General features: G+C 33.5%; 1 protein-coding gene across 1 annotated transcript in view; it reads left to right on the top strand.

Moving 5' to 3' along the window:
- Window positions 1-269: 269 nt before the first annotated feature.
- The window catches only part of CBP53E_3 (Calbindin-32), a 63785-nt gene continuing 50684 nt past the window's right edge, over window positions 270-13370 (top strand). The window contains exon 1 of the mRNA XM_051217498.1: window positions 270-552. Coding sequence (XP_051064912.1) covers window positions 435-552 — 118 coding nt within the window. The 5' untranslated portion in view covers window positions 270-434. The remainder of the gene's footprint in view (window positions 553-13370) is intronic.

The raw sequence follows: 13370 nt of genomic DNA on the forward strand, positions 1-13370 counted from the left end.
TGAAATATTTCTACTACTCATTATTCCTGATATTTCAGTTTCGCCCAAAAAATCTGCAATTCACATTCTTGATCCATGAACCAAACTTTTATCCAAAATGCTATTAGTCAAGAGATATTATTTTCATCATATATCTGGTCATCTACGTGAACCAATCAAATTTCATCTGCTCACTTCTTATTGGCTAGTTAAAATTTCATTTCCCAAATCTTGTTATTTTTTTTGTTAGTTTTTTCGGTACAATATGTTAACATAATTTTTTTTTTCATGTGAAATCAAAGAAACATAATTTTCACATCATTGATCAAGATTATCATAATAATAATAATTTCTGTTATACCATATACATAACTGATAATATACTAATGGCTTATCGACGTTTAAGTATGAGTCCTGGTGAAGCATTACAAACTGAAATACCTGAAGCAAGACGTATGGAAAATTATCGATCTGGAAATTGTCTATTGAGTTATTTTGATCCAAATACAAAAAAGTTTCGTAACTTCACAGCTTCACAATTTGGTGATGTTTGGAATCATTTCGATCAAGATGGTAAGTTTTTTTTATTATTTTAATAAGGTGATTTGCTTTGAATTAGTTATGAATGTAATAAGATGAATAAATTTGAATAATTATTTAATAGTTTTGCCAGCTATTTCGGAACAAAACTGGTGTGGGGTTACTAAAAATCTCAATACATAAAATAAGCACTGGAGATATGGTCCGAGCTGACAATAAATGCTCCTCAAATCGGTCATTTAATTCTGAGTTTAAGTGGCGACTGACTATTACTGACAAAATTCCTTGATATAGTTACTTATTAAAAGTATCTGTTATTTGAATTCACTTAGTATTGTTTAAATAAAGTTTCCCACTGATGTTTACGACTGCAATTGATCAGTCTCTTATTGACTTATGTGTATCCTGTACGGATTACCTTGATATTGCCTCAAGTCCTACAGGAAGTCAGTCACGGCCCGAATATCTGAGTGGTAACGTCTGTAACTATGAAGTTGGGTGACACGAGAGAGCATCAGTTCCCTTAAGATTACAGGCACGTCTTGATGGAGAGTGCTAAGTACCTCGAAACCTAGGTCTAGGGTTTCATGTTGACTACCTCCAACAACCATCTTATCGCATTATAAGCATCCACCTTTGTTTATATATGTGATTTAGGTTTGTATTGAGTTGATGTAGAGTTTAGCCATGGTAATGAGACATTTTTGAAGCTGTAGAAAATAATTAAATTTGAAGATCGTATGCACTGAACTGTGTACATTATGATTTGATGTAACGATCAGTTGTTGCATAAATTGATGAACTGGCTTATATAAACACATATTAAGTAAAAAGATGAAAAATATCAAATGTAATCTAGCCGATTCAGTATTAGTAACCAAAACGTCAAGTTCACACAACGAATCTCCTTATATGTTTGTACTGTTCTCATTAGTATTAAATAGAAATTTTTTTTATAAATTTTGATAGTTCCATTGTTCGTTCCTTCTTTTACACGAAACTTGATAATTTTCAAATGCATAGGATTTTAATGATCACAATGACAATAATGACACCAATCAACCGTAAATGTAACCACTTGAGAAAATTTACATTGATGTCACCTGCTTCGGTTAGGGCGCCCGGGCAGTATCCCAGCCTTCACATAAACTGAATGAATTATGTGGCGTATATGTATTTGGTGCCTTCTTGTACCAATGTTTATGTGTTTAAATAAAAATAATAAATACACCGATGTCAGGCCTGTTGTTGATATTAACTAACTGATTAACTGAAGTGAACACAGGATGGTAATTTTAGTTTAAGCCAGAGTTTTCCTAATATGTTAAATAAACTAGAGTGAATCAAGCTTTACAACTTAGTGATTGCTAATGTTAGAAATGACAATTAATTTCATGCTATGACTACTTAGACAATAGTAGAAATGCTACCCAGTAACCAACATAAAACGCAGGACCAGTATACATACTAAAAATGCCGGAAAAAATTCGCCACTCATCAATGATTGAAATATGATTCATGATGTGTTCCGAAAAGAGGAATAGACCATAAGCTAATGAAAATTTATAAATAAAACTCTCCATTTAGAGCAAAGAACACCAAAATAATTGATTAGCTTTTAAAAATATTTTCATTTCATCCAAAAGTTGAAAATGACTTAAATATTTTTCAGTATGAGATTGTAAAGTTTGTTGAATTTTATTAAAATCATGATCCGATCAATGTTAAGTCACTATTGAAAACCTTGAATCACTGGATGGCTGTCTCGTCCTAGTATGAGACTCCTTAGATATTGCTTCATATCGTAGATTGGTTGAAGTTAGACATCGACACTATTAAACGACAGCTCAGTGCATGAAGTGTCCCATACTGAGGCGAAACAATCGTCCATCGATAATCTAACATTGATCAATTCACCATTTCAATGAAACTTGAAAATTTATCACTTATATGTGTTTCATAATGGTGATATAAGGTTTAATTTATTTCATCATTGTTGTTTATGAAATTGGATAGTTTGATTTTTTTCACATGTTGAATACTTTTTTATTGTCAAAGTTGAAAAGAAATCGACTGAATAATTACCAAGAAGAAATGAGAATATTGATTATATTTCATCTCGAGAATTTGGACAGTGAATTACAGATTTGCATTCAGTTAGTGTCATTTTGTAAAACAATAACCTTAATTATTGTAGAATAAAATGTACCCTAAATATTCTAAATACAAGCAGAATTTGAATAGTTGAGATCATGAGTCGATTGAAGCTAGACCATCATGAAAAACCTGGAAGCACTGGACGGCCGTCTCGCCCCAGTATGGGACTCCTCAGCAATGCGCATCCACAACCTAGCTTCACGTCTAGCTTCAACTGGCTCATGATCTCAACTATTGAAACTTCTACAATCTCCATAAAACCCCCTCTGATACTAATAAACAGAATTGTTTATATAGATAAATAGAATGTTTCATTTTGTAACTATTTGTTCAACATTTATTTCAAAGGTGAAATGTAAATTTGATGTTTTCTATATTTATAAAATTTTGATGCACAGGTGAATGTGAAGTAAATGTATATAAGATAAAGAGAGAGAAATTGATATCATCTTATAGAAGAAACATATGTAAACTGTTATGATCACAATAGTCAGAATTAGGAAAATGGTAGTAATTATAGAAAATTCAAAAGTGAAGATCATACACATCAGAATGGGGAGTTTGTAGAGATCATAGTAATTTAATAGTTGAATTTATAACTACCATTGAAAACCTAGAAACATTGGATGGCCGTTTCGTCCTCGTATGGAACTCTTCAGCAGTTTGCATTGAGTTACTCACTAAAGAAAATAGTAGACGGCAGCTCAATATCATGGATTGGTTGAAGTTAGACATTAACACCGTTGGATACCTTCTGATTTAGCGGTCTACAGGTAAAGCGTTCGCGCGTGAGACCGAAGATCCTGAGTCTGAATCCCGCGTTTGGGATCGTGGATACACACTGCTGAGGAGTCTCATACTAGGACGAGTTGACTGTCTAATGTTTCCAGGCTTTCCATGGTAGTCTAGCTTACATCAACTCATGAATTCAATGAATATATTATACATATTTTATGTGACATTAACTTTGAATTTGCCAGAAAAGTGATGTTTAGATTTGAAGAGTTAACTGCACAGTCAACTTTCATCATTATATATATATATATATATATCATGTTATGAATGTCATCCATTGAAAGCATTAGTAGTTAAGTTGTAAATACAAGACAATGTTATGAAATGAATCTTGTAATTTATTGAACTAATTATACTACACACAATGTTGTTGTCATTTATAGTTTATCTTCTCATTTATTTACCTTTTAAAATGTTCGTTTTCTCTTCCAAAAAACTATTGATTATCCAGGCGTTTTTTTTCTAAATGATCATTCGAAAACGATGTCAAATGCTTATTGTTCACTTATTGTGTACAAGGATAGACAAGTAATTAAAAACAACAAAAACAAATAAATAGTATATAAGAAAAAGAAAGCGCTTTCACATTGAAGAAACATCTATAAGTCATTCATTTTTATGGGAGTATCACCTATATTCTATAGGTCACAAGATACATTTAAGAACTTTATGTTCGGTCAAATTATATATATATATATATATATATATATATTCGTTTTTATTCTTAAGTATAAAGAATTAGTTAATACTTATGTGAATGGAACTCTGGTAGTTGTGAGTGACATTTTCCCAGTTAGATGTTATAGTCTAAATTCTAGATCAGAAGGGGTTTTGTAGAGAACTTTAGTATTTTCAGTAGTTGAAATCATGAGTCAATTGAAGCTAGATCACCATGGGAGACCTGGAAGCACTGGACAGCCGTTTCTCCCTAGTATGGGACTCCTCAGCAGTTTGCATCCACAGTCTCGCCTCGCGAGACTCGAACCCAGGATACATCAGTCGCGGGTGAGCGTTTAACCACTAGACCACTGACGAGGCCGGCATCCAACGGTGTTAATGTCTAACTTTAACCAATCCACGAAATTGCACCACCGTCACTGTTGTCTTCAGTGAGCTGATATCTCACAACAGACCTGGTTGAACTCCACTGGTCACGGCTTCTCACTAGAACTTCAGGAGTGTCTCTTGATGTTAGTCACTAGTGAGCGGTTAGACATTAACACTGTTGGATGCCGACTCAGTGGTCTACTGGTTAAGCGCTCGCACGAGACTAATATGTCCTGGGATCAAATGTCGCGAGGCGAGACCGTGGATGCGCACTGCTGAGGTGTCCCACACTAAGACGAAACGGCCGTCCAGCGCTCCCAGGTTTTTCATGGTGATCTATCTTCGATTGACTCATGATTTCAACTATTTAAATTCTCAATGCATAAGATAACCATTTTGTTTAGCAGCGAGATTTCTGTTTAATTCAGATTAAATATGGCGCAAATAATAAATGTTTAAAATAATATACGACTAATTTCGAGATGTAATTCTCGAATTTCTAATGAGTTGCTGTGACCAGTCGAGGTCAACTATATTAAAGATAAGACACATTTGTTAGTGATACTGAAAAAGCAATATAACGAATTGAATGAAATTATAAATGTCATCTGTTAAATATCGGCTCAGTTGTCGGTTCGTCACGAGACCTACTGGTCCTATGTTTGATCGTGGTGGGATCGTAGATATACACTCAGAGAGAATCCCACACTATTTGGAAACTACTGTTCAATGTTTTCTGATTCCTAATGGTTGCTTAACTATAATCAGAGCAAATAGTGAAAACTAGAAAATTCTTGATATTATTTACAAACAACACACATTATTCATCAGTACCTGTATTCGATGATAGAGGTTATTTTATTGATTGAGACTGTTCAACCTTAGAGCATTTTATGTTGACTGCCGATGAGTGATAGTTCAGTAGAAATATCTTAATCCTATAAGAGATCGATGTTACACAGTTGATTTAAAAAGTTTATGGAGAACTACTTTACAGAATAAATGCATGGTTCAGTATTTCAGCATTCCAGTCCTTAAGTAAATTTCAGTAAGTTGAGTTGAAAATAACTCTTGAAATCGATTAGTTCCTTCAATTACAGCTACTGCATTTAAGTTTGGTATTAGCTAGTAGGGTAATTCAGGATGCACGTCCAATTCTGTTCAGGACTAACCAGATTCATTTACCTTCATTCTTAGTGTTTATGTTCTCATTAGATCTCAAAGGATAACATATTTAAGTGTGGAGTGAAGGTACTAAGTTCAATTTGCGATTTGAACATCAAATCAGGGATGATGGTTCATTCATCTGAGAAACTTCGAGTTGGATGAAATATACGTCCTTTATCCTAGTGCTAGCTACTATCCAAGTATAAATAAAAACATGTGACTAACTGGCAGTATCAAGACCATTCGCACAAGATGCATAAATGTCAGTAGACACTAATCGACACATAGTTCATAAAATCACCAATGCAAAACTACAAACCCTTACAAGTAACATGCAAACACTTTGATTCCCAATTTATAAACATAATATATAGATTTTAGTTAATTTATTCATGTCACTTAGTATTAATACGCAGTATTAACACTAATATATGGTTTACCGTAAACCTTCACTATCGACTTGTGATTATTCTAATGATGAGTGTGGATCAGTAGTGTTTAGGTTGTTAAACATTCTAAAGACTCATTAGTCATTGTACAATAAAAGATTCGAATTTGTATAGGAAAACTGCTAACTTATAAACTAAACAGTTAGATTTAAAAATAATCAGGTTTGTAGCTGATGAAATAAATCTAATCCCGTTGCATAAGCAAGTCCAGACCGTTGTTACTACCTTGACTTGGTGGTCGGGCTTGCCTATCGTGATGAAGCAACTGAGTTATACTGGCTGGAACAACCGTTCCTCAAGGTCCTACCATGCCAGACAGATCGGTTGAATAGCGGTAAGACTAAAAGCAACAAACCCAAGGTCCGAAGAAGTCGTACTGCTGACTGTACAGAGGTGTGACAGCACAAGCAAGTGGCTACCAGGACTCAGTAGATGACTGGATAACACGATGGCGTTTGAAGCGAACGATGATGGGTTCGAGTCTCAGAGTGAGGTGTGGGTGCACCCGGCTGACGAGTCCCAGGTGGGACGAAACGCACGTCCTGTATTCCACTGCTAGTCATTATCCATCTTTACTTATAATGCCCGTAAATTAAGGCAATATAAAGGGAATACGCACAGTTTGCACATATACTAATAAGAGACTGATGATTTGCAGTCCTAAACAATGAAACGATATCAAGTGAATCTAATCACCTGTTTAGTCTTGATTAATTAATGAAAACAATAAATAATTTATAAAGAGGGATTTATTTCATTCTATAGATGTTTGCATAGAAATTGCTTAGTAATTCATTGTTTACATATATTACATTCTTTTATAAGTCAGATATTACTGAATAAACAAAACAGAAGTTTGTATGTTATTTACATTAGTTATGAATAGTTAATTGATAAATACTATGGAAGTAAGAAACTATAAAGAACAGAGTTTACATAAATATTGGGTTGAATGTTTAAAAATAAGTGAATTGTGTCTATAAATGTAATAGATGGCAAGTGTTTTGCTCTATTTATCACTCGTCAAATGGATGTACTTATATCCAAGTACTGATATTCACACTGGGACTCGAACTCAGTACCTTATGTCTTTAACTCTTATCTGTTATCTATTAAGCTACTAATCACAGAACTCGTTACGTTCAACATTAACATTCTTACTTTATAAATATAGTAACTAATTCCTCATTATTATTTCAAACGTTTTGAGCAGTATAGAAAGGTATTTTTAGTTCTCATTATACTCAAAAGCTATATCCTCAATTCTAGCTGGCTTGTTACTAAACTATAATATTGTCAAAAGTGCTTGTAGTAATTTGAATTAACTAACATCCAACTTCAGAATTCAGTCCAATCGCTTAAGCAATACAAACAAATAGATTGTTAAAAGTACTATAAGATAGGGTTAAATAAACGGATGGTTATCGAATGACCTTCAAGTTGATCCATAGTTTAATGACTAGACATTTTATTTAGTCATATGACACTCCATAAAACTATTTGTAAACAAATATAGGTCAGAAGTATAAATTCCTTAACGAACTTATTTCTACAAAGCGATCCTAGTCTATTCAATTTGGTCAGGTTTATCGTTCAGTTAGATCACAGAAGAGTTCTTATCATAAACTATTATCAGTCCATTATAAACAAAGATGGATAGTGTCTAGCAGTGGAATTCAGGACGCGTGTTTCGTCCTGTTTGAGGCTCGCCTGTATCTCGGAGTTAGTCCAGTGCCGTTCACTTCAAACGCCTCTTAGCTTGTACAATGGGGTGACGTTTTTAAATTCACTTGGGATCGTTTACTTGAATCAATCCGACCTCTTTGATATTTACACACTGTCAAATTTTTCCATATATTCATTGTTTTTTATTAAGTAAACTTTGTGTAATTTCTCAATTTTTGATTAAGAATTTTATGCGGACATATAATAAAATGATATATGCTCAGTTTGATGAATAAATCGAATTGTTTTATTGCGATAAGTTACTTACTTACTTACGCCTGTTACTCCTCGTGGAGGAGCATAGACCGCCCACAAGCACTCTACATCCAACCACGTCCTGAGCAAACTTTTCCATCTCTTTCCAGTTGTTATTTATCTTTTTCATGTCCGCTCCCGATTCCCTAAGCAGTGTGTTCTTTGATCTTCCTCTTTTCCCTTTCTCTTCAGTATTCGAAGTTAGGATTTGTTTCAAAATGCAGTTTGATGATTTCTGTAATGTATATCCTATCCTTTTCCAACGTTTTCTCCTAATTTCTTCTTCAGTTTGAAGTTGATTTGTTCTGGTAGTATCCAGTCAACGGACATTGATTATCTCGCGTAAACAATTGTTTATAAATAATTGTACTTTTTAATGATGGTTATAGTTGCTGTCCAAGTTTCAGTTCCATCTTTTCTTAACTTCCTCTTCAGATGGAAGGTGGTTTGTTCTCTTCCACAGTAGGCTGTTGCAGATTATATCCGGCCAATGGATACGACTATAAATGGTTGAAGAGAATACATGAGCCAATTCAATTAATCCAATCATAAACAACATAGCATTCGGGAATTATGTGTATAAGTTGACGTTGTCATCGCACAATGACATATATACAAATGAAATTATCAGGAAACTTGTTCGAGTACTGAAAATGGTAACACTATCAGTTATAGTAGTAGTAGTAGTAGTAGTAGTAGTAAAAAATATATGAGACATGGAAAATATGATTCATAAAAAGAGAATAAATAGAATGATAGGCAAAGGAACTAGATTATTTTCAAATTCAATATCTAATTGAAAACAAACAGTGAATAGATCTGTGCTACTGTGAAAGATTCAGACTAATGTCACCCAACATCTCCAACTGCTAATATTTGTATTTTGTTAAAATTTGTAAAATGGAAGAAATATTATTGCATTTATTGTAAGCAATGATGGATAGTGGCTAGTAGTGGAATCCAGGACGCGCGTTCTGTCCTATTTGGGACTCGTCAGCTGGATGTACCTGCATCTCAGAGTTGATGTTCACTCTGGGACTTGAACCCAGTACCGTTCGCTTCAAACACCATCGCATTATCCAGTCATCTACTGAGTCCTGATAGCCACTTGCTTGTGCAATGAGGTGCATGCTGTGCGTATGCCAATAACAGACTGATCAACTGCAGTCTTAAACCTCAATGAGAAGATACAAGCCAAACAATACCAAGTGGATTATTCTATTTATTGATTTATGCAGATATTCACTTTGGCATTTAACAAATAATGACAAATAAAACTGCAAATTGGTCTTAGTTATTGAGTTTCATTTTTATGGTCGATAAAATGTCTCGGAAAATGATCACACTTTCTACCTTTATAGTGAACGAGAACACAAGTGGAGACAATCGAATGTATTTGAACATACAAATTACAGAACATTCTAGTAAAATCTGAGAATCATACAGTAAATACTTGTAAAATTTCGATCATTTGTCTCATACTTCACTGTTTCTTCACTTCCATACTAATTGCATTCTTTTTGCATTCTTTCCATCTCAATCTTCCGCTGCGAGACATTCTATTCCTGACTAGCGTTATACATTTTTTATGCTGATATAAGTAACACACACCACACCTTATTGAATTATAATAAAACCATTTGTAAATAAATTGGAAAGTGAGGTTAAATGGATGAACACTATCGAGGAGTTCCATACTCGGACGAAACAGCCATCCAGTGTTTCAATGGTTGTGTAGCTTAGATCGACTCGTGAATTGAACTGTGAAAATACTACAATCTCCACAAATCCCCATACTGATATTTATCTTCTAAACTGAAAATATTGTAAGAAGGTCGATAGGAGCGGTTGTTTCTAAGACTAAGACCCTTTATATCTAGTTCTACAAGGGCAGCTAAATTGATATGTCTATATAGAAAAGCTTGTAGGGTTCTCCCGTTTCTATGTTCGATATAATTTTGTAAATTCAGTCACAAGTTAATTGTACAGGATTTAATCTGTTTTTATTAACAAGTCAGTCAGTAAGTCAATCATATTCATCATAGAACTTGGTACATTTGTACACTAGTTCAAGATACCGTATCAAATCTGAACAGCGAAATGAGATTATAAAACAAATACGAGTTCAGGAGATATAGCATAATTATCAGGGGTATTAGAAAAGATTAGGTATAGAAGTGGATTAATTCGTTAGATAAGAATAACTCTGAAAATTCGGACCTAACAGAATATAAATGGTTAACACATTTCTTTCATCTCAAATGATTTTAAGATATGTCACACATCATCAATCATAGGTTACAATAATCGTGGGGACCCTAAACAAGAAATTTGAACCTTCCGATGTAAATGACTTCATGGAATGATATGACTTCTTGATTATATCACCGTTAGCTTTCTTTAGAACTATTCCAATACTATCCAACATTGTACGTCGATGTGGGTAGTACTTAGGCATACGGAATAAATAGCGTTCCAACAAGTTTAATGGATAAAACCTCATTACTTCATTAACTAATCTATCGCTTGTACTTGAACCCCTTAAGTCTAACCTCAGTATTGTTTGCTTGGTAATCCCATCCGAAATAAATAAGGCTTCAATAATACCCATGACCGAATACCAGTAAGCTACGAGTATTCTTTGTTTCTTAGGGATACATTTCACAGACACCAACTAGAACATAATGAACCACTCATTAATAAATTCATCATTTACCTAGAAGATGGACATCCAGACTACATCACCAGTGGTGTAAGGTGGAAAATTTCAAACAAACCTGATTTCATTCGAAGATTTGGTCAGACTCTAATCCACCAGAGCTGATGAAACTTTCAAGACAAATGAAGTGATCAATACTCTCACCTATTTCACTTTCTTACATAAACGTTGACTCAGACAAATAGTATTTATTTTATAATAAACTAAGATCTTTACAAGGCACTTAATTATTTTTCAATGGTTTCATTTTATATTTATTATTTATTTTTTGAAGAACAAATAAAAGTATGAATTGGACGTTTGAAAATAGAACTATTCATTACCTTTATCTACCTTTCACTCAGATATGAATGATGCTATTCTAACTGACTTTATATCAATTGCTCAAATGGTTACTACAAATAGAAATGACAGTCTATCATTATTTCGTTTATGTAATAGTTAAAGAACATTGTATTATTATATTCAATAATCTTTGGACACTCAATAAATAATGATGACTTTGACGAATTCCACTGCATCCATATGTATTTACTAGCTAGCGTAGACCATTAAAATGATTAAAAAAAGATAAATAATAAAGTTTTTGTATAGAATCACATCCAACTCACCTGCCATTCACATCTAAAACTCACATCTCATATACACTAGAAGATATGAGTTTGTATAACGATTTGCTCTATCCCATCCTCCTAATTAGGAGCATGTAATTATGCAATATATCGATTATTACACTGAAGTAATCAGACTATATATTATTGACAACAATCATCCATTTCATTAATAACTCATTATTATTTGTTTTACGGATAATAAAACTCTTGTAATTGACTTACTATCATTTATTTAAAGCATATTATCTACATTCTTACGTAATATAGATCAATTAGTGTAAAACTATGACATGTATCAATCAAAATATTAAAATCATTCATTTCATCAATCAATACAGATGTAAATGTCTACAGTCATTTGGATTTCCATAGTTCATCCAAGTAGTTGAGCAAAATTTTTTACTATTTTGAATTAAGATTGTAGTGTAGTGAACACTACTCACAAGATTATTTGTTAGTAGTATGTGACGGAATATGACGTCGAAGGTGCTGAAATTATCAGATGGAGTGAAACGTTTCAGTGCATCAAAGGTACGATGTTGTCAGAACACTTGGAGGCCAGACGAGGGAGATAGTTCAGATGGCAGAAAACATCGAAAGATGCAAATGGTAGATTGAAAGCTATGTATAATATATTATATGAATAGTATATTATCATCTGATAAGTGGTTAAAGATAGAGATAGAGCACTATATATTCAGAATAATTATTCTTTCATGAACCTCTGGCTTTAACTATCTTTGTCCAAAAAATATACATCACCGCTAATGTATATGTATAAAATTATGTAAAGTTGATATCATTGGTAATATTTGTAAAATGGAGATGAATATAATATGTCAAAACTAGACAGATTTCTTAGTTCCCATTTATTTCAATAATATTAGGTTATAGTTAATATACAACTAACCAGTTAATTTATGGTCATTAAAGTTTCCCTTATGGATTACAAGTTAGGGCTTGCCTCGTGATGCAGTTTGACGATTTGCGCAGTGTATGTCCTAACCATTTCCATCGTCTTTTTCTAATTTCCTCTTTATCTGGAAGCTGGTTTGTTCAGTTCCACAGTAAACTGTTGCTGGTGATATCCGCCCAATGGATATTGAGTATCTTGCGTAAACAACTATTTATAAATACTTGTACCTTCTTGATGATGGTTGTATTAGTTTTCCAAGTTTCAGCACTGTATAGTAGAAGAAGATTCTGACTTTGATATTGGTTGAAAATTGTTTTGAGTTCCATATGTCCTTCAATTGTAGGAATGCGACCCTTGCTTTTCCAATCCTCGACTTTACGTCTGCATCTAATCCTCCTTGATCATCGATGATGCTTCCCAGTTACGTGAAGGATTCCACATCTTCCAGAGTTTCGCCACCAAGTGTGATTGGGTTTCTGTTCTCCGTGTTACATTTGAGGATTTTGCTTTTTCCTTTGTGTATGTTGTGACCTACTGATGCAGAGGTTAATTTGCAAAATATCAATCCATCATATCAAACTTGACTGTTTCTGTTGCGAACATCAATCCACTGTCTCAGATTTCATTGTTCTCGTGTTTTAATACCAATTGCATTCTGTTCCCATTCTTTCCTCATCGACCTTCTACTGAAATACATTCTAAGCCTGACCACCGTTATATGCTACCTGTGTGGATATAAGTAACCCACACCACAATAGAGGTTACCTAATTTTTATTCAAACTGTTATTATTACTGTTTTAGTTTAGTAAAACAAGGAAACTATAATATCATGAAAATTATAATCAATTAAACCGTCAGTTCCTTGAATGTACATTTCATAGATCATACATTGAGATGGTGGAGAAGATTTGTAGCTCAGGTGGATAATTTTGATGGAGTTTCGTTCTCCAGCTCAGAGAGCGAAACTCCATCAGAATAGATCACAGTTTTTTATTAATTTTTTTCA

The sequence above is a fragment of the Schistosoma haematobium genome, chromosome 5 (genome assembly GCF_000699445.3).
Source record: "Schistosoma haematobium chromosome 5, whole genome shotgun sequence".
NCBI lineage: Eukaryota > Metazoa > Platyhelminthes > Trematoda > Strigeidida > Schistosomatidae > Schistosoma > Schistosoma haematobium.